This window comes from Haplochromis burtoni, unplaced genomic scaffold (genome assembly GCF_018398535.1).
Source record: "Haplochromis burtoni strain Fernald_Lab_line unplaced genomic scaffold, NCSU_Asbu1 Contig_381, whole genome shotgun sequence".
Taxonomy (NCBI): Eukaryota; Metazoa; Chordata; class Actinopteri; order Cichliformes; family Cichlidae; genus Haplochromis; species Haplochromis burtoni.
The window spans coordinates 361363-382139 of NW_024582742.1; the positions used below are offsets into that span (position 1 = coordinate 361363).

General features: G+C 40.8%; 3 protein-coding genes across 7 annotated transcripts in view; all 3 read left to right on the top strand.

The window, feature by feature from the left end:
• The first annotated feature begins 64 nt into the window (after nt 1-64).
• LOC102300172 (retinal cone rhodopsin-sensitive cGMP 3',5'-cyclic phosphodiesterase subunit gamma) lies at nt 65-2172 on the top strand. The gene is made up of 4 exons (XM_005944099.2): nt 65-198; nt 969-1081; nt 1160-1197; nt 1279-2172. Exons 2-4 carry the CDS (start codon nt 969-971, stop codon nt 1353-1355), a joined length of 228 nt encoding a protein of 75 aa, XP_005944161.1. The 5' UTR covers nt 65-198; the 3' UTR covers nt 1356-2172.
• Nucleotides 2173-4812: 2640 nt separating this feature from the next.
• On the top strand, nt 4813-8547 carry guca1g (guanylate cyclase activator 1g). Its single transcript, XM_005944100.2, has 4 exons — nt 4813-5093; nt 5176-5325; nt 6079-6175; nt 7414-8547. The coding sequence occupies exons 1-4, from the start codon at nt 4899-4901 to the stop codon at nt 7542-7544; spliced, it is 573 nt and encodes a 190-aa protein (XP_005944162.1). The 5' UTR covers nt 4813-4898; the 3' UTR covers nt 7545-8547.
• A 3382-nt stretch (nt 8548-11929) lies between these two features.
• Nucleotides 11930-20777, top strand: part of si:ch211-220f16.2 (golgin subfamily B member 1) — a 40182-nt gene continuing 31334 nt past the window's right edge. For all 5 annotated transcript variants that reach the window (XM_042212607.1, XM_042212605.1, XM_042212606.1 and 2 more), the window contains exons 1-9: nt 11930-12080; nt 14152-14210; nt 14900-15055; nt 18036-18170; nt 18362-18475; nt 19680-19835; nt 20037-20213; nt 20298-20420; nt 20527-20640. In XM_042212607.1, coding sequence (XP_042068541.1) covers nt 14166-14210; nt 14900-15055; nt 18036-18170; nt 18362-18475; nt 19680-19835; nt 20037-20213; nt 20298-20420; nt 20527-20640 — 1020 coding nt within the window. In that variant the 5' untranslated portion in view covers nt 11930-12080; nt 14152-14165. The remainder of the gene's footprint in view (nt 12081-14151; nt 14211-14899; nt 15056-18035; nt 18171-18361; nt 18476-19679; nt 19836-20036; nt 20214-20297; nt 20421-20526; nt 20641-20777) is intronic.

The following is a 20777-nucleotide window of genomic DNA, read 5'->3' on the forward strand; positions in this document are numbered from 1 at the left end:
GAACACCCACAGAAGGTTTTGGCATGGACAGTGGGCATTGCAGCACAGGTACACACGGCTCAGGATTATGAGATTATCCTTCAAAAAAACCATCGCAGCTCTATTTACAGCTTTGTTATGACCACAGCCAGTATATAAATGCTGTGAGGAGAGTGGCTGCATGACTGAGACCGCACTTCTTTCTTCTTCTGAAACAGGGTAAGAGCTGGCAGCAAACATGAGCACGCACTGTAGCAAAAACCTTTCTGTGAAAGTACTTTTTAACATCTTGAAAGCTTTTCCTGGTTTAACTGTGTGTAGAAGAGTGGGCGTTTATTCTTTTAGATGTGTTAAAATGTAACTTCAGATTACACTCATAAATCCTCACGTTGATGTCAAATAACTCTTGAAAGTGTTAAAAATTCAGAACAAGACTTCATGCAACGACTTAAAGAACAGTGAATGATAGTCCAGTTATACTCTACACATCGTTGCCTCAGGGAGGCAGTGCAGCAGCATTGCTGATACTGACATGCTGTGGCTGGAGCAGTGTCGGTGACTGAAGAATAATACAAGTCACAGATTTACTGAACGGTGGAGGGACCTGCTATGGTGTTTGATTTGGAGATATCATTAGGCTGGAAAGTGCTCTGTCGTCCAAGCTGGTCACTGCCAGTAGGTACAGAAGGTTCCTCGTGAATTAAATGACTGATGTGAGGGTGGAAAACAATCCTCTGTATTTATTGTGCCATTTACGTAAGTATGAGGGAGCGATGAGGCCTGATCAGGAGCTAAATGTGCTCAGTCTCACCTTTGAAAATTGAAACAGGTTTTACTTGATGGCACGTTTTGATCCCTGGGTGCTGCATGCTGATTCACGATCATGTGTCATAGCTGACCTTTGACTTTAGTTTTGGAATAGAGACTATTAGCATACAGAAGTCGTAAAAAAAGAGATAAAACTATTTTTGTGTTTGAACTTTTTAAAGATGAATGCAACAGCAGCCGAGCCAGCGGAGGGCTCCAAGCCTGCTCCTCCGAAGTTCAAGCAGAAGGGATCTCGGCAGTTTAAGAGCAAAGCTCCCAAACCTGGACAGAAGGGGTGAGTTGAGTAATTATTCCACTTATACATCAGTTTCTTGTACTTTCTTTGAATACTTTCCATCTGCTTTTCCAATAGCTTTGACAATGATGTCCCAGGGATGGAGGAGCCTGGAGGTGAGTGTGATTATTATGTTTATTATGAAGCTGTTTTATGTTTAAATCTTATGCTTGGCTTTTATTTTTCTTACCTTGCAGACTCTGCAGTGGTCTGTCCCTGGGAGGCCTTTGGTGACATGGAGCTGAGCGACCTGGCTCAGTTTGGCGTCGTCTAAACCCACCAGCAGACATGTGTGAATGTTTGGAACATCTCTGTGGTTCCTAATGTAGAGGATGAGGAGCATCCTCTGAGCTTGGCAGTCTCAGGGTCATATGGAGCCTCTGTAACTCTGCTGTAAATGGAGAAAGGAAACAGTGGAACCTTAGATCTGTAAACTATCAAAACAAAATCAAGCAAACTTGCACTGAATTTAAAGGACCCTATTTAACATTTAACAGCCTACTGCTAATAAATCCACAGATTTGTCTTTGCTGAGGACTTTGTGTAGATTAATGTGAAGAAGAACAACTGAATCCATGTTAAGATTTGTGAAATAAGACATGTTAGGCTTAAGTGTCTAACAGCCGATAACTAATCCCTGCTACACATGGGTCGCAAACATTTTGCCACTAAACCTGTGGCCCATGGCAACGAACCCGAGCATCCTACCAGTGGCGAACCAATCTGTTCTCAGCTTCATAGAGGCAGTGAGAGATCACACGAAGAGACCGAAGAGGCTGACAAGAAGAAAAGTTCTTCAAGATGTTGAACAGCCTAACTGCCACTCATCAAAAAACATTTGCAAGTGTGCTGAGGAGACCTGGTATTTGAGTTTATTTCATAAAATGTTTGAGAATTAAAAACTATTTATGGCATTTTTTTGATATGTTTTTATGACCAGATCTAGATCTATCTATGCTGTTCATACATGCAAGTAAAAAATGTTTATAAAGAGAATTTATGACAGCAGAATAATTATCACAGCTTGCTGAAGGTTTAACTGAATGTTGAAAGTTAATGTAAATGTCTTCATAATAAATGGATTGGACTAATTTTTACGCAGTGCTTTTTTATTCTACTGGAGCACTCAAACTGCTTTAAAGCACATATTAGCCAGTCCCAGAAGAACACTGGCATATGTAATAATCCAGTTATGATTACATGTTCTTATATGTTTTTTTCAGGCATGTTTATTTTGTCAGTAGAGAGCGAAAGCTTTTAGTCTGTGTAGACGAGCACTCCTCTGGGAAATCAAAACTGAACTGAGAGGTCTGTGACTGTAGTTTGTATTTTTCCACAATGTCAGGTAAGCCTTGGCACTGGCCTGTGAGTTGAGATATCCAGTTTTTTTGTATTAAACACGCATTGGTTGTAAATAATAAATTAACATAAATGTGTAGAAGTGAGAAAAAAGAGGTCATCTTTTCATAAATATTTCAGGGTAGCCTCATCATGTTCCACCATCTTTAGTCCGTTTGACTACATGGTAGCGTCAAAGCCCTTCAAGAAGTAAGTCTTGCTGAGATGTAGCCGTGAGAAGAGAACAGTAACTTTTGTTTGAGTGGTCAAAAGGACATTATTGTCACATTATTGTGTTGGTGGAGTGAGGAGCAAACAACACTATTTCTAGAAATGGTAAATGGACTCGTTCTTATATAACGCTGCTCTACTTCAGTGTCCTCTATACAACATGTCTCATTCACACACAGTCATGCAAACACTTTTTTCTAAGCTTTCTAACTGACATTCACACTCTGACAAACACATCAGCAGCAGGTCGGTGTTCAGTATCTTGCCCAAGGATACTGTCAGAGGACATTATAACCTTTTACTCACTACTTGATTAGTCTTTTCACCAAGTACTTTTTTACTCTTATTTGAGTAACTTTTTTGAAGACTAATATTTTAATGTAATGCTACTCTTACTTGAGTACAATTTTTGGATACTCGACTCACCTCTGGATACTGTGGCATACAGACTGGAGCAGCCAGCGATCGAACCATCATCATTGTTATTAGTAGGTGACCTCCTGCCACAACCACCGCAAAGAAACCCATCATCTATTGGTCTTATAGCATCAGCTGGACTTGAGACATGACGTATCAGGGAAACTGGATATGTGAAATCATTGAAAGTGCCTTAAACGTATTATTTATAATGTGCAGCGGGGACATAGATGTACATGTAGATGTCACAGTCAAGGTAACAGCCTTCATGTAACATTACAAAAACGGATGACATGTCACATACCTTTCTGGCACGTTCTGGCTTCAGGATGCCTTAAGCACATTATTTTTGAATTCCAGTTGCCTAGATGATCAGCATCGCCACAGAAAACAATTCACTTGTTTGTTTTTAATTTATTTCGATTGTGTGAACAATATACAGAAGTTCATTTAGCAACGAAAAGAAGAAAACAATGCAATATAAAATAAAGTTAATACATTTCAACATTTCCCAATTGCTAGCCTCGGTAGCCGGGAATCAGTCCTCCAGGGCCTCCGCTCCACACACAATGCACCTGACCCCTATGGCGCCTCCTGCGGGTGGTGGGCCTACAGGAGGATGGGCCCATGTACCTTTTTTGGGCTCCGCCCAGTCGGGCCCCATGGACTAAGGCCCGGCCACCAGACTGTTGCCCTCGGGCACCCTCCCTGGGCCTGGCTCCAGGCTGGCGCTCCGGTAACCATATCCCAGGCAGGGTGAACTGTTCCCTTAGCCTTTCACTCATAGGGGTCTTCTGAATTCCTCTTTGTCATGAGCAATGTCTTTGCCATGGGAGAACCTACCAAGGGGCAAAAGCCCCCGGACAACATAGCCCCTGGGATCCCTGGGACACACAAAACCCTCCACCACAATAAGGTAAGGTAAGAGATAGGGATAGGGTGAGGAGTTCAGCAATCCAGGAGGGGCTCAGAGTAGAGCCGCTGCTCCTCCACATCAAAAGGAGCCAGTTGAGGTGGTTAGGGCATGTGATAAGGATGCCTCCTGGGTGAGCTATTCCAGGCATGTCCCACCAGGAGGAGGCACAGGACATGCTTGAAAGATTATATCTCTTGGCTGGCCTAGGAACGCCTTGGTGTTCCCCCTGGACAAGCTGGACAAAGTGGCTGGGGAGAGGGAGGTCTGGGCTTCTCTGCGTAGGCTGCTGCCCCCGCGACCCGGCCCCAGAGAAGTGGTCACTTAGAAGATGGATGGATGGATGGATGGATGGATGGATGGATGGATGGATGGATGGATGGATGGATGGATGGATGGGCATTCGAACATTGCTTCACCTGTTCTGATTCAGTTACATATGGAAAAGGAGTGGGAAGAAGTGACACTTATTTAACCCCACCCCTTCACCATGAGTTATCTCCCTGCTGTTACAGAATTTCTATTTACAGTTCTTTGAGTGCCATGTTTCTTTCTGCTGCAGCACATATCTAATGACAGACAGGCTGCTAATATCAAAGAGAGCTGGTTTAATTAACCGCCTAAGTTACCATTAAGTAGACACCACAGTATTCACTGCTGTTGGCACATTGATGACATGCAATGCCAAACTTTCAGACGTGTTATAACAAGATGTTGCTGATTAAAAGTCAAGAGATTAGCAAATTAAAAGATTAACGTGTCACTAACCTGCCACGCCCTGTCAGGTTAGTGAGAGCGAGGCTAAGCAGCAGTCCAAAGCTCTTCAGTTTGACTGTGCAAGCAGACGCCTTGCAGTCATTTCTGCAGAACTTCCATACAAACACACTTGGGGTTTTTTCCTTCAAGCTGGCAGAGGCCATGGGACAAGAAGAAAGTCACAATGAGGAGATGGACTTGGCAAGGATTCATGAGCTGTGTGTCATTTTCATGAAGGAGTGTCCGAGCGGTGCCCTGCACCTGCATGAGTTCAAGAAGATCTTTGGAGTTCCAAGCAGCTCTGTAGAGGAGTCCCTTTTCATAGAAACAATATTCAACTCGTTCGACACAAACAAGGTAAAAAGACGGAACAATTTGTCTTTGTAAAAATAAATGTACAACTTCACTGTAAATGTACCTTTTTGTTATTTTTAAACAGGATAACACACTGGATTTCCTCGAGTATGTGGCAGCACTTCACTTGATCTTACGAGGTAATCTTGAAGATCGGCTCAAGTGGTCCTTCAAGATGTATGACAGTGATGGAAACGGCAGGCTGGACAGGACGGAGGTGAAACGGCTTGTCAGGGTAAGATAAACTGTGTGATTCAAAGTTTTCCTGCACGGCTTTTCTTTTCATTTTGAACAGTATGTTAAGAGTGAAGATTTGTAGAAAAGGAGGATCATCTGTGTGTAATCTGTCTTAACTGTGAGAAGTTACCTGGTTTCATAACACAGATCTTTTCAAGACAGCTTAAAGTACTACTCCTGTGCACCAGATTAGGCCCAGGGGTCATGTAATGCAGCCTCACGGGACATTAGATGAACACATAATGAGGCCATTCTGGGAGGCTGCTGTTGTAATTTACTTGAAGCTTCTAAATTTGGAGACATAAATGCTGGTCATTTATGGTAAAAGAAAACTTTAAACACTTTTTATTGTTTTCTTCTTGAAATAACAAATCTTAGTAATTCTAAGTCATTAGTTTGTTAACTGATGTTAAAACAATCTTATCTGTGAGCAAACAGACCAAGTGTGTATACAGCTAGCCTTTTTTTGGTGTGTGTGTGTGTGTGTGTGTGTGTGTGTGTGTATGTGGTGTGTGTGTGTGTGTGTCTGTTGTGTGTATGTGTGTGTGTGCTGTCTGCACCTGGATCTTTTTTCAGCTATGCATCATATTTAGCAAATCACAAAGAAACAAAACTTTGGCAGAGTCGACCCTGTCAGATCAGAATAAACTTTCCTGTCAGCATATTGGAGGACAACACACTGTATATTTAGGAGATTAGATCTAAATTGAATGTGAGTGTGCTTGATCATCATTTCATGTGTCTCATGCAGATTCTTTACAAAATCAAACTCCACAAGACTCACATAAGCATGACTCCATCCCAAATCTGTGACCGAATCTTCCAGCTGGTTGACCAGAATAATGATGGTGAGTGTAAACCACTGCACTATGTTGTGAATATGCTGTGATTGTTCTGAATATCTTAGACATGAGACGTAACATGTGTCATGGTCTCATCTCACTGTAGTTTGTTCCTACACTGACTTCATATATGTTCTGTTTTCATTTCAATGCATCCAAAATAGTAAATCACCACAACCTAATACGAGTTTATCGTTAACTACCCACTTTTAGTTTTAAGTATTTAGATGTTCCAGTTGTCTCTTCTAAGGAGGAAGCAGGTAAAATATGAATCTAATCATAAACTCTGAGGTGATGAAGTCTTGGAGCTTCTTCTGAGAGCCTCTTTAATCATCTCTGAGTATATCGTCATCACTGGAGCTCTGATACTTGGATTCACTGTGGCAAAAAGAGCAGAGCTTCAATCTTCATGCAGTGGACTGTGTAATATGAATGCATCATTGTGGGCCATATAAAGAAAGGATTTTTAAATGAGCTTTGTTCACTCTGTCACTGTCATAGACAGAATAAAGATCTGATTAAAAAATATGTACATTTCTTTATACTGCCATAATTTATATTAGATATTGAAATCTGAGTATTCAGCTCTAACCTGACAGGACAAACTGTAGGTGACAGACACTGAACATTAGCAACGAGAGAACATGGCTCGCTGATGGATCTGTGGTGGTGACTCAGACAGTAACAGAGTCTGACGTGGATCCAGCCTTAATAAGCTTGTTTTTAGTAACTAAAATCTGTTTTTATGTAAGAACATTTTATTTCAGCAGTTGTTGTGAAGTTGTTCTTCTTAACTAGAAATAATTCTGCCATCGTGCACTCTCCTTGCCCTCTTTCAGTTTTTATTCCTGAGCTGTGCACTCATTCTTATAAATTCAAATAAAATACAGATTTTACTTTTTGATTCAACTTCAGATATCATGTCTGCTTCATTTGTCATTAAATAGCAAGGAGGCAGACCTTACCTGGCCATGAAAGTGGTTGTCGGTCAATTGTCCCATTCATTTTGAGCCTTTAAACTGGGGCACTGTTTCTAGAAAAAGCTGTAATTCTTAAACATTTAATGCAAAAAACTAAATAAAATAAGACCCCTTGAATTAAAGCTGCAACTCAGTTACATTTTGATTATTTAATGTACAATTGCCTGTAATGGTGTAACACTGCAAAAATGTGACTTTTCCCCAAACATCATAGAAGCCGTGGTATAAAGTCAACAGTGTGGATCGTGTTTTTGTGCCCAACAGGTGAGATAACCTTGTTGGAGTTCATGGAGGGAGCTCAGAAGGATGAATGGGTCATGGACCTACTGAAGCTTGATGTCAACGCCACCGGCTGGGTCATTCAGAACTGCGGCAGACTGGAATCAGCTACATGATGTATTTGGAGGCCGACAGAGTGGTGCTATCTACATACCTGAGGTTTAAAAGTTTGCCTTTGTCTCCACGTTCATCTCCCTGCAACTTGGAGCTGGAGCACAGTGAACTGTTTCATAGCTGCAGTTCAGCGGGGGTGGTTGGTCCAACAGTCCAACAGGCATTGCTTTGTGTCTGTGGTCCAAGCTTCTTATCAGACTTATTTTTCAAAATGTCAAAACTGGAAAAAAATAGCACTTAGCTTCAGGCAGACTCCATGTCATTTCACTGGACAATATCCAAAAACAGGTGAAAAGAAAAAGAAGAGAAAAAATAGAACAAAAAGAAAAGAAACGTGTGCAATGACTTTAGTTAATCACACACTGTTTCAGGATATCAAGCAACATTTGTCCAGCTAAAGAAATCGAAACTCACAAAACGTCTTGTTAAATGCAGCTGATGTAAATTCATATTCATGTGTTATTATTATATTCTTAGATCCATAATGGTTACCCATACAGGATCATATCTATAAATATATTAATACAGAGAGACAGAGTTAATTTACACTGTCAACAAAAAACTGAAGCACACCTTATTTAAGCATATTTATATATAATAAGTTATTATGATGAGGCTGTATACTCTTGATTTGGACATTATGAACCTCTTCTGTTGGTAGTGTTCAATCATCAGAGTAATGTAATGAACGATACTTACAGTCATGTGAAAAAGACATTTCTGATAGGACTCTGTAGAGTTATGGAGTCATTGTTAGCCTGCGGGTCTTCTTTTCTTTTTTTTCCCGCCCGCTCATATGTAGTGTTGCTGTGTGCTGTTCTAAAGTGCATTTAAAACACAGGAGAGCATGGTTCCTGCTTCCTATCAGAGAGCAGCACGGCTCCTCCCGAAAACCCTCAGTGTCTATATGCATTTAAAATTGAGGGTAGGGCACCAGCGCCAGAGGTGGGTTGGAATACACCGACCATCCTCTGGATGCTGTAAAACGTGCCCACCCCCAAGGCCCTATATGTATGTGTTATGTGAGAGTGTGAGTGAGAGTGTGAGTAATGTGGATGTCTAGGTTGCAAAATAAAATTGAGGCACAGGCGGGTCTTCTTTTCACAGCAATAACTTCAAGGAATTATTCACTGTGTGAATTTATCAATCTATCCATTCTCTGTTGAGGGATTTTGACCAACACTTCTTTACAATAGTGTTGATTGAGTTTTGCAAGTAAATAATTTCTGCACAGCAGTTCACTCAGACTGAGGTCTGAATTTTAACTGTGCTGAGTCAAAACTTTGACACCTTCTTTTTAGCCTTTATGTGCTGGTGTGCTTGGATCCGTGTTCTGTTGTATGACCCAGTTTTAGCCAAGCTTTAGCTCTTGGATAGATGGCCTCACATTTGACACTAGAACACTTTGGAACACAGAGTTTTCCATGACTGCAAGTGATCCAAGCCCAAATCATCACCCTCCACCACTGTGTGCTTAACAGTTGGTATAGACTGTTTCTGCTGTGCTGTTTCTTCTTCGGTGAGGTATGTTATGGTTAAACTTGTCCACTTCAGTGTCATATATGTAAAGGACATTCTGGAAGTCTTCTAGTTTGTTCAGATGCAACTTTTCCCACCTAAGAGTGCTGCCAGAAAGTCTAAGAACATTATTAAAGAAAAGACAATAACAGATAACAATAACACTGTATTATGTCATGCAGGAGTGTGCCAAAGGAGGCAGCGCAACACTGAATGTGAGCATGACTTTTGTTTCTTTGTTGCACTTGGAATCTTTGTCACATGTAATAATGTATCCATTTAAACTTATTACAACAACTTCTTTTGCCCTTTTACAGCAAAATAAAACATATTTTGTTCACAGCAAGTTGTATTTCTGCCATTTTATCATTCAGCAAGAGAGACTAAAAGAAACTTTCTGATGAAACCAGGCAATACGGTAAAAAACAAACCAAAACAAGGAGCTGAGAGATACTAAAACTGCTATAATTATCTGTGGATTTGTCACTTTATGTACAAATTACACTACATACCGTACATGTGGGATGACTTAGGACAGGACAGGAGATTATTTTGCACTTGGTGCCATCAAACTATCATCTGATTTCAGGAGAATACTCAAAAATATATGTGGTTTCAACATATATAGAGTTAAGTTCATCAGCACAGATATTTCTGTAGTGTTTCACTTCCTGTTTGGACATCAAAAGATTTCCTGGTGAACTTGAAAGATCATTTATATGAAATGTGCAATTATTTTATTAATAAAAAATATATATATATTTATATATTTTTTTACATCATGTTGCATTTTCTTCGTTTTTCATACTGTACTAGTTACTCACTCGGGTCAGCAGTTTGTACACATCTAAGCTGAAGCCCAGTTACGTCTTTTAAAGCTGTGAAAGTCAAACAAAACTCCCTGTAATTTTTGATATTTAAACATTTTCTTCTTTAATATCAGAGATGAAAGCTTTACTAACTTTCATTTAAACTTGACAACATTTCTGTTTTCATAAGTGAATTGTAGTGTCTTGTTATTGTGTTTTCTCAATGTGCAGGAGTTCAGGTGGTAGATGTCTGTCTGTACAAAAGACATGAAGCTATGAATGCACTGAAGGTCTAACAGTTAATTCCAAAAAACTCTCAAGTTCATTAAACCTGATTTCTCAAATCCAGGGAACTTGGAACACTGAGATTTCCTTCACTGTATGTCAAATAACTAATTGGTCAAGTTTACTTTATTTCATGAGCAGGTTTCATGCTGCAGATTTGACGAACCTGCATTCCAAAAGTGCATAATTTAGGTATCTATGATATGTTCATGGCAGACACTTGTAATTATAGTGATAAATCATCCAATTCTAAATAATTTTAAAGTTTACAGTTGCAGAGGACCAGACAAGCCCAACGTGATCTCATGGAATTTGGTATAAATGGCATTTCAAGCACATTTAGCATGTAATATCTATAAATTTTAAGCCAATTCTAAGGTTGACATCAACTTTATTTCCTTGTGTGATATAATTAAAAGCGTGTAACTTTTGCATATGGCTTTAAAAAGTAAGCTGTTAGCTATACTCTTTATTTGTGTTGTAAAACTGGGCATTAACATGGAAGTCTATGTGGATTTGGAGGCAGTCTCAATTTTTGTCATTTTACTTTGGCCATATTTTTCAGCCCTGAGGGTTGTTCCTTGTGTCTCACTAGTGTTTAGCATGTCTAAACTCACAGCGCTGTGTTTTTTGCTGCATTAGATGCTTGATTTCAGCTAATAGCAGGGACAGACATGGGCAGCAACCAGCTGGTTAAAAGTGTGGAACATGCAGCTGCCAAAAGACGTGAACAACTTCTCTCAAGAGTTTAAATAAAACATAAAATAAAGATGGAGTTTGGCGCCTTGCACTTACCACTTTTGAATAAGTAAATGTGTGTGTTTGTACTCAATTTGTAACCAATGGTTAATAGCCAAAAGAGTTTTACTGATAAATGCAGAGTTAAGCAGATTAAAAAGGTTGCACACCTCTGTGGTCATTTTTAAAATAGCCAGTTGTATGTAGCATTGGATACGTTACAGCATACTGCCTACATTATATGTATGTTTATATGTAATGTAAACGTATTGTTCTTACTGTTAGTCGCAAAAAACCAAAAAACGATTATTAACAACACGCTCCCTTTAAGGGTTGCCATAGTGGATATCCTGCCAACATATCCTGTCCCTCCTCTTTTGTCATACCAAACCTCTGCATGTCCTTCTTTGCTATATCCATGAATCTTCTCTTTGGTCTTCCTTATTTCTTCTTAACTAGTTGCGCCATCCTTTGTCCAGTATGTCCACTATTACTCCTCTGCACATATCCAAACCACCCTAACCTTACCTCTCTTGCTTTTTCTCCAAACTACGTGAATACCAAGGTTGAGTGGTTGGGGGGGAGAAAGGCAAGGTGATGACAATTTGAATTTTGTTGTTTTGATTTCTTGAAATACAGAAAAAAATCTGTTGAAATACTTAGAGAAAGCAAAGAGTCGTTTTAGTTTTTATCGTTTAAAAAAGGAGAAAAAAAGAAATATCAGATTGAAAGTGGTGCTTGATAAAACTATTGTGGTGACACACTGTTTGCCAACAAAATTAGGGTTCAGCAAAGGGCCGTTTAAACGAAAGCGGAAATGGTATGACGATTATTCTCTTGGTCGCTGGTTTCTCTTTGATGAGGATTGGAGAGTACAGCATGCCTATTCCAGTGTTTAAATTTAAATGTTTAGCTAATGGAAGACTTAACTCCTTTATTGTGGACAAATACATTATTTTTATATGCAATGTGTAACTCGTTAATAATTATACACAGATGGGTACCCTCCGGACTCCCGCAAAGATAACAGAAATGCGCATGCGCATTGTCATCCCAATTGTCTATTGACAAACGTGAGCAATCTGTCCCGTTTCACTTTAGTCGTCAAGAAGAATAAAAATGTAATATTGCAGGATTTGTTTAACGTGGCGATCTTTGAAGTGGATTCTTCATGACTTTGTGAACCCGGTGAGCTGTTGAAAGTAATGTTTTACCGGGTATAAGACGCATGACATAGCGAATTTCTCGTGCGGCCAAGATGAAATTCAGAGCTAACTATGTTAGCATGTAGCTGCATAGCTGACAAGATTAAGTTAGCTGGTTGGATTAGCGTTAGCTATAACTGGTCATTTAAAAAAAAACCCGACCGACGTGCACGGGGCAGCCCCTAAAGACCTGCTGCTGAACGAAGTGCGAAGCGTTATGAGGTCGGATGACTTGTGGTACGGGACGGTCAGTTGTAAGAATTGCTGATCCCGGCTGCTAACTCAAGATCGGCTAATGTCGAGCAAACGTTAGAGACGCTACATTTCTTATTTTTCCTCCTATAACATGGCGACTCTATTACGAATTTAGTGTGTGTATAATCACCATATAAACGCGAGCTTGTGTTTCAACAATGTTTGCCTGCAGTAGCTTAAACCGTGCTCCTAATTTCCATATATTAGGCACACTAGGAGGATTTAAGCATAAAATACCACACATTCCCAGTCTGATCGGGAATGATTCTGCGTTATAGACTTCATGCAGACTTCAGTTGTTCTTCTTGCTTGTGGCTCATTGTTGCTTGAAACTTGTGTTTGTAGGCATAATTCGCAGAAACCTAAAAAAGTCCTGAAATTCATGAAAAGCTACACTGTGGCATGAATCGGAAAACCAGTTTGACCTGATATTTCCACCTTGCGTCACGTGGGTTGGACGGTTCAGCGAGCTGAATGAATTTGGCTGATCATGCACCCTGTTGGTGCCCTATGTGAAGCACAGGGCCTCGAGTCGTGGTCAGTTTAAGCCTACATTTAGTCTTGCAGTGGTTTGAGTGGAAGATCAACACCTGTCGGTCTGGGTTTAAGGAAGGACATGCCTTTTGTTGCTCCAAATCAGCTGATGGCCTTTTAGAAAGTTAGAAAGTCTTTACAGTTATATTTAAATCTATCCTTGGTCACCATCCAAACAGCCCCTTGTCTGACTTGGCATAGCTTTATCCTGTTAGCTCAGGTGACCTGAAAACCTTCCTGCACTCCTCAGTCAATCTGATATTCTAGAGTGCTAGTAAATATTTTAAGAGCGGACATTGCGAGCACAGTCTTGTGTTGCCTGTAATGCTGTGACCGCTGACCTTCTAATTCATTTACATTATTATAGGCTTTTGTTGTCAATTATAAACATTTTTTTAGAGAACTTTAGGCTCAGATTAAATAGCGTTTCTGACATAAAGCCCGTTTCATAAGGGCAACCATCTCCACACCCTAGGCAGCAGCTGACTCACTTGCATCACCACAAGGCTTTAATAGTTCTTCTAAAGGTTTACTTAGTGAAATCTTATGACTTGTACTTCTTCCACGTAGTCCTTCCTGAACAAAGGCTGACTTTGAGTCACCCTGGCTCATCCTGAACTAAACAAAAGTGAGTCTGAAGAGGCAAAAGTGCACCACTGTAAGAGAGGTGACGAGTGAATGCAAAGAAATGGTTTTATCCTCATTAGACTGTTTTGTTTTGAGAGTTGTTGGATGCCAAAATCCTTGCTGATATGAAAGAAATGAGATAATTAGCCCAGCATATTGCTTTGGATGATTCACAGTTCCATCTAAGCATCATTTAGCTTCTGCTGAGCCTTAATGCAGGCCCTCATTTTATCCTATCTGAAACAAGATATACTGCTCCTTCCCGTTCACCCCTTCTTCTTCTACTCTTTGTAAACAGAAGTTTGAACAGCAGGTGGGTGGGGCTTTTAGGCTCACCATCAGAGCGGTGTGCCCGAGGTGACCATGGTACAAATATCTGTTCATTGCCGTTATACAGAACCAAGATAAAAAACCAAAACAAAACTGCCTCTTGGGAGTATTTGTACTTACACTGAGCAAATTGTTGAATATGAATATTCACCATAGCAGTGAAAAAAGATGGGATGGGATGTAGAGGTGTGTGCCGTAAGATGTGATGAATAATACATGCAGATTTTCTTCTTGTAACACACTGAAGAGAACTGAAAGAGGACACATTGTTACTCTGTGAATATTTACTTTTTGTGTTGATGTTTCAGGTCCAAGAGTAACCATGCTTAAATGGTTTTCTGGTGAAGAGGGAGAGCCCGGCTCTGGAGTAAGTACACATGTGCTCGTTTCCCATTCCTCGAAGGCTCAGTAATCACTGATTATCACCGATAACAAACTATATTCTGAAAGATTACACAAGCATTAAGCCCTTAAAGTGCTAGACTTTGGCACACTGGAACACTGGACTGTTTCCAGATTTTGCCTCCATCACCTTTTCAAAACCACAGCTGCTACAAATGCTACAGAGTAACCTTTCTATGTACCTGACAGCATTTTTCACACTGTGATGAATCATTTCATGTCATCTCACGTGGTGTCATTATTATATAAAAGGCATTAAATTAGCTGAAAGGAAACCTGGTGTAAGCTATGCAGTGGGACTGCTGGCTTTGACTTGGCTGCCTGTGAGGGCGCGGAGTCACTGTTAAAGCTTAAAGCTCCTCACATCCGGATCCTCTTTGCTTTATAGCTCATATGTTGACATTCGGATTAGTTCTGACTAACTGATGTAATCAGTGTCAATTTGTAAATCATATTGTTCATTTTCTGCACTCTATTATAATATTACAGTACTATTACTGCATTATCATTCTAATATATATGTTCAGTCTCTGCATACTCTACACAGTTTCTAAACAAAGCAGCATTTTGTGTTGCAAATAAACATGAGGGCACTCACTGCAACATTATCAGTGTTCCTTTCACTGACTCACCACCTCGTCCGTCTCTTCTCAGGGCTCGGGCTCTCCACCCAGCCATGCTGGTGGCGGAGAGATTCCTGTGGAAGAAATGGCAGAGAGGCTGACCCAGACTGAGCAGCTTGTCACTCAGCTGAAGGAGATGATTCGTGAAAAAGATGCGGCTCTTTGCTCCAAAGATGACCAGCTGAAGGTGGGGACAATTTCTTCTACAATATTAGTCCAATAAAGAGCTGCGCATCTGGTAGGACAGTGTTGTCCAGTTGTGCCAAACTGGGATCATATTTCTCTGATTAAACCATGAAAATCATGTGCTAGCTTTTGTTATCATACAGTCAGGTCCATTAGTATTTTGATAATTATATATTTCTTGAAATTTTGCCTAACGTCATCAGAGTGGAATTTAAATTAAACCATCAATATATGATTGGAGTGCAAACTTTCAGCTTTATTCAAGGGTTTAACAGAAGTATTGCATTACTGTAGCAATTATAGCTATTTAGTTATTTTTATACACAGATACACAGATACATACATCCTCCATTTCACAGGTTTAAAAGTAATTGGACAATCTTATAAAATTTTTAATGCAAGGATTGCTTTTAATAGTTGGATTCACTCTGCCCAAGACCGAGTTACTGGGTTCCCAACCTGTTAGGCAGGCCTCAGTCTGTGGTGCCTGGATGAATATAGCCTAACCCCCTTGAACTTGTGCGTGAGGTTTAGCAATACCAGCTAGATATAGTTGGGGTCTCCCCAGCACATGGCTTAGAAACAGTCTTTCGGACGAGAGAGTCATTTCCTTACGTATTCAGGTCAGAGAACGGATCCTGACTGTTCTTTCTGCTTATGCACCGAATTACACTGTTAGACAGTTGGGTGAAGAGAGGAGCTGAACTGTCGCCTGTTCACCACCTGGGGGTGATTTGGCAGAAGGTGCTGAAAAGGCTAGACACACCCAAACACATAGTGAGGGTGTACTGGGAGTAGAGCAGGGCGATATGACCAAAAATATTTATCACGATATACATTTGAAAACGATATAATTGACACTAGACAAAATACTTTACAACTCCACAACTTTATTAGTGCAAAAAAAAATCAGTGTATTTTCACTTAAACAAGCAGCTGTTTTTATGTGCATTAAAGTTATATAAAAATTTAACAGTGCAAATTCCTCGCTGACAGTTTAACCAAAAGGCATTTCCAGTGGAAACTGGCCGACATATCCTCAGCATAACCATGTATAATATCCACAAAACTTAAAAAGAGGTTATACACACACAATACGGTAACATCATGTTGAGGTGCAGTACGTATCACTCCGCGAGGCTCCGCCTACGATAGCCGTAATGCTCCGACAATCCATCGAGCGGTGCGGCTTCGCAGCTTAGCAAAGTCGCCGTGTACATAAAACCGTTTCGAGGTCAGCAAACACAACCAGAGTTCATACATAAGGCACACGGGATTATAAGGGGCTCTGTCGACTTTCAGAAAAATCAAAGGATTGATTTTAAGTGCGCCGTATTTTCCAAACAACACGGTAATAACGACGGCCCGCTAGCATGCGCTACCAAAAATAGTGCTTTGTTGTGTATCTGACGGACGAAAGCTAAACCAGTTCCACTTTCACCCTTCTCATTCTCCGTCGCCGCCATGCTCTTTCCGCCATGTGTAAACAAAGGCATGGTGCATGTGCGTTTTACCCATATTCTATCGCGGTATTTCATTTTCTTATCGTTGCCCAACGTTATACCGGTATTACTGTGAACGGTATGATATGGCCCAGCCCTAGCTGGGAGCATGTTGCAGTGGCCTGGGTCCACATGAAGTTTAATTCCCACCTCCAGCAGAACTTTGACATCATTCTGAAGAAGGCTGGGCAGACAGGTGCCTGCTCAGATCTGCTGCTGCAAGGTAAGTGTGAAGCGTAGAGCTGCTATTCCTCTATATTGAGAGGTGGTTTGGGCATCTGACCTGATGCTTTCTGGGTGAGGTGTTTTGTACATGTTCTACTTGGAGGAGGCCCTCAGGTCAACCCCGTACACAGTGGAGAGATTCTCAGCCAGCCTGAAAAAGTCTGTGTTCCTCTGGATAGGCTAGTGGACATGTCTGGGCTTTGATGGATTGGCTGAATGTACCAGTTTATCGATTTAGTTTTTGCTTTCTCTTATTGAATCTTTACAATACAAGTTCAACCTTAGTGCTCAGTTCACTCAATTTCATATCTTTTATCTACTTACTTTCTCGTGGAATGATGAGGGAACAGATGTCTGTAAATCCTAAACTGTTGATACAAGACTTTGGTTAAACACCTCGAGTTGAAGCTGAAAATCTTGAGTTTCATCTTGGTTGTTTGATTAAAAATCCCCTGTGCACACAGAGGCAAATTTGCCATTGTCCAAACACTCAACTGTAACTGTATTAGAATCAGATTAGAAGCAAATTCTGAATGAATGTTTGCAAATTCCACCTCTAAAGGTACAATTGTTAGTTTTAAATAGAGACTGACACGTGCTATTTATAAATGGTGGCCTCAGCTGGGCTGTCAGTGCGTTCTTGAGTAGCGTGCAGATATAGCTAAAAATGTAAACATTGTTCAGTTTTTGATAGAAAATCAAGCAAAAAAAGGGGATGTGGGTGCACAGATGGATACATTTTTCAAAGATTAAGTCTATGAGTAAGTTTTTCCAGTGTGCAGGACTCTGCATGGTGTTCCTTGATTTATGAGGACTGTGCTTAAATTATTCAATCCTATGAGTCATCACATAGATTGGGAAATGGAATATTGAGGCAGGCACAATTGGTCAAAACTGTTTTTAAAGCTGCTCTCTGACTTGGATCTTTCAGTGAGAAACATCAACTGTGTTAAATATTAAACAGTCAAGCCTTTCAATCCACAGTAAAGACAGGAATGTGTTTGATTTAGCAACCGCGCTACAGGAGAGTGCAAGCATTTCCTGCATTGTAAACCTTTGCTGTGCTTCCACACACACACACACACACACACACACACACACACACACACACACACACACACACACACACACACATCTAAAGCTGCCAAAGTTCACTTTTTATTAACGTGTCCTAAAATATTACAGTTAAACCATCTGGTCTGATGACGTAACGAAGCACTAAACTGGAGTTAAAGTTCTTCTTTGTGTTTTCAGGCTGAGAAGGAGGCCTGTGAAGCCAAACTGTCCAAACTGCGTCTGCAGAACAAGGCCAAGGTGACGTCTCTGACGGCACAGCTCGAGGAGCTGAAGAAGCAGCAGGGGCCGAGCACACCAACACACGGCAAAAAGGTGGAGATGTGCACGCACATCCAGAACTGAAAGGCTAAACGTAGAAATGAATAAATACTAAACGTTTTCCAGCGATTCAGTGCACCATTGGCTTTATAAGCTCAGACACAGTCATGCCATGTGGATCCCATTTGAATCATGTTTCTGCTCTGTTTCCATTGGGGTTGTTAAAGTGCTGTCTTCATGTTTAGGGTTCATCGGAAGGAGGAGAGCAAGCCAGTCGAGGCAAGATTGTCCTGCTGAAGAAGAAGGTTGATGAACTAGAACAGCAGCTTGGACAAAGAGATGTGGAACTGGAAACAAAAGTAAAGCATACTTTGATTCTGATGCCTACCAGATAAAGGGAAATGAGATATTTCCCACTGATGTTACTTGGAGTATTGTTGGAACGCACATATGTGCTAGTCTTGGCCTAACTAGCCTTACCCTGTGTCCCCACCACGTCCACTTAATTATTTGAAGTTATTTTTTTATAATTACATTTATCTTTCTTAATTTGAATTATAATCACAACAGAAGAACAGCAACGGCAGCTAATTTCAGCAGAGAACAAAGAAATGGCCGCAGGAAACGCAGCTCGTATCGACAGAGATGAATCCAGTACATTTATGGAAAAATGTCACCAGTTTACTCTACTTTTCCTGGCTCCATATTTTTTTCTTCATTTCTTCTTGTAGTTACAGAATAATCATCCTCTTCATGAATATGCGCAGACAGCACCCACAATGGTGCCACTGAGCAAACGGATGTATTCATTTCTTTTTCTGTTGTGACATATCCTGAGGTGGACTAGGGCTGTGCGATATGACCAAAACCTCATATCCCGATATAAGAATTCTATCGTCCGATAACGATATAAATCACAAAAATGTAACATTTTCTGTCAATTCTGTGAATCTCGACTTGCATGAAGTGTTTCCAGCTGCGCGTCATGAAGCTGGAGTCGAGTGTTTTAACCGATGCATGAAACGACACATTTTTAGACATAAGTTGTAACGGCGCCGTTTTCTTTGTGAGTATTTATTACACGGCGTGCTGCGGGGAAAAGCCTGTTCTAACGTTTGAGTCTAAGGTTTATTTTTTAGCACCTGGCGGCTCTTTTTTACTTCATCCGTAAATAATCTGCTCTTTCACGTGATTCAGTTTATTTTGAAAAGTCTCAACAGGATCTTGAGTTTTATTGCGAAAGGTTTATGTGGAACAAGCGGACACGCGGTGATTTTACCGTTGTTGTTGCTAACGACAACGCATAAAAACAGGCGCTTGTCCGTCCGTAGTGTGGTTATATTAAATATAAGAGAAAGAGAGAACTTTACTACAGTGACATCAAAACCATGAAGAAATATTACCGTAAACAGTTTATTTTGCGACACCACGAAACAAACGATAGCGTAAAATGAAACGATAGACGTTTCATATCGTCATCCGATATATATCGTTATATCGAACAGCCCTAGGTGTACGCTTACACTTTGAAATCTAATTTTTCCTGACCAATACTTTGTGTAGATGAAGGAGTTGGAGTCTCAGCGGCAGCGTGGTGAAGAAATGGACGCTATGCTGACAGAGAAGGACAAGAAACTGGCAGAAAAAGAGGCCTACATTGTCCACCTGCAAACAGCGCTGGCTGGAGATCAGCCCATCACACCTGCACCACCACAGAAGGTCATAAATGCTTTGAGCATGTAGAATCATCTCACTGCGTTTTTCTTTGTAGTTTTCTAATCTAAATATTGCACGTGTTAATAATAGGCAGACATAGTTAGAAAAGTAGAAGAAAATGGATTAAAGCTGAGTCACAACAGGCGATGTCTTGCATTTTCTCAGAGATGCGGTCACTGTCACTCATGTGTTCTGTCCCCCCAGGCTGAGGACGGCGGGGCGATGCAGGAGCTGCAGTTGCTGGTACAGAGCTTGACTAAGAAAGTGGGGGAAGCAGAGGAGCGCTACAGTTTGCTGCAGGAGCAGACAGACAGCCTCAAAGACCTGCTGGCTACAGAGAAGGAGCAGTACAGCCAAAAGGAGAGCATGTACAAGCAGAATGTAGGTTTTCAAAGAGGACAATACAGCTTCTTTTGTAGAATTTAGCTGTCTCGGGTTCACAATGAGTCGTGTGCTTGTTTATAGATCCAGACCTTCAAAGACATCATCATTCAGAAGGACAGCCAGCTGATGGAGATCAACCAGATGCATGAACAGGAGCTCTTCAAGCTAGCAGCCAAGTCAGATGCCAGTGCAGACTTGGAGCAGGTAACACGGACATTTAAGATGACATCCCACAGACAGTCAGGAGTTCATGCAACTAAAAGAAGTTGGAATTTTTGTGTTGTTTGTGAATCTGTGCTTTTCTTTTCAGCTTCTGAAGGCTCTAAAACAGAAGCTTCATGAGAAAGAGGAAGTGCTGCTGGGTAAAACTCAGGTCATTGATGTTCTCCAGGGAGAGGTGGACGGGAGAGATCAGCAGATAAAGGTTAGCAGACTCGCCGCTCCTGTTTGCGTCTCAATAAAGACGTTGGCGTTTTCCTTGTTTTCTGTCAAAAAGATCAATTTCCATATTTAATAAATGTCTTTGAGCTTAAACGCAGCTTCAGACTGTTGTAAACACTC

Excerpts from the sequence above, each read along its gene's own strand:
- LOC102300172 (XM_005944099.2), top strand. The coding sequence starts at position 969 with ATGAATGCAACAGCAGCCGAGCCAGCGGAGGGCTCCAAGCCTGCTCCT. Across the intron at positions 1,082-1,159 it reads CCCAAACCTGGACAGAAGGG|CTTTGACAATGATGTCCCAG; the intron begins GTGAGTTGAGTA and ends CTTTTCCAATAG. Across the intron at positions 1,198-1,278 it reads AGGGATGGAGGAGCCTGGAG|ACTCTGCAGTGGTCTGTCCC; the intron begins GTGAGTGTGATT and ends CTTACCTTGCAG.
- guca1g (XM_005944100.2), top strand. The coding sequence starts at position 4,899 with ATGGGACAAGAAGAAAGTCACAATGAGGAGATGGACTTGGCAAGGATT. Across the intron at positions 5,094-5,175 it reads ACTCGTTCGACACAAACAAG|GATAACACACTGGATTTCCT; the intron begins GTAAAAAGACGG and ends ATTTTTAAACAG. Across the intron at positions 6,176-7,413 it reads GGTTGACCAGAATAATGATG|GTGAGATAACCTTGTTGGAG; the intron begins GTGAGTGTAAAC and ends TGTGCCCAACAG.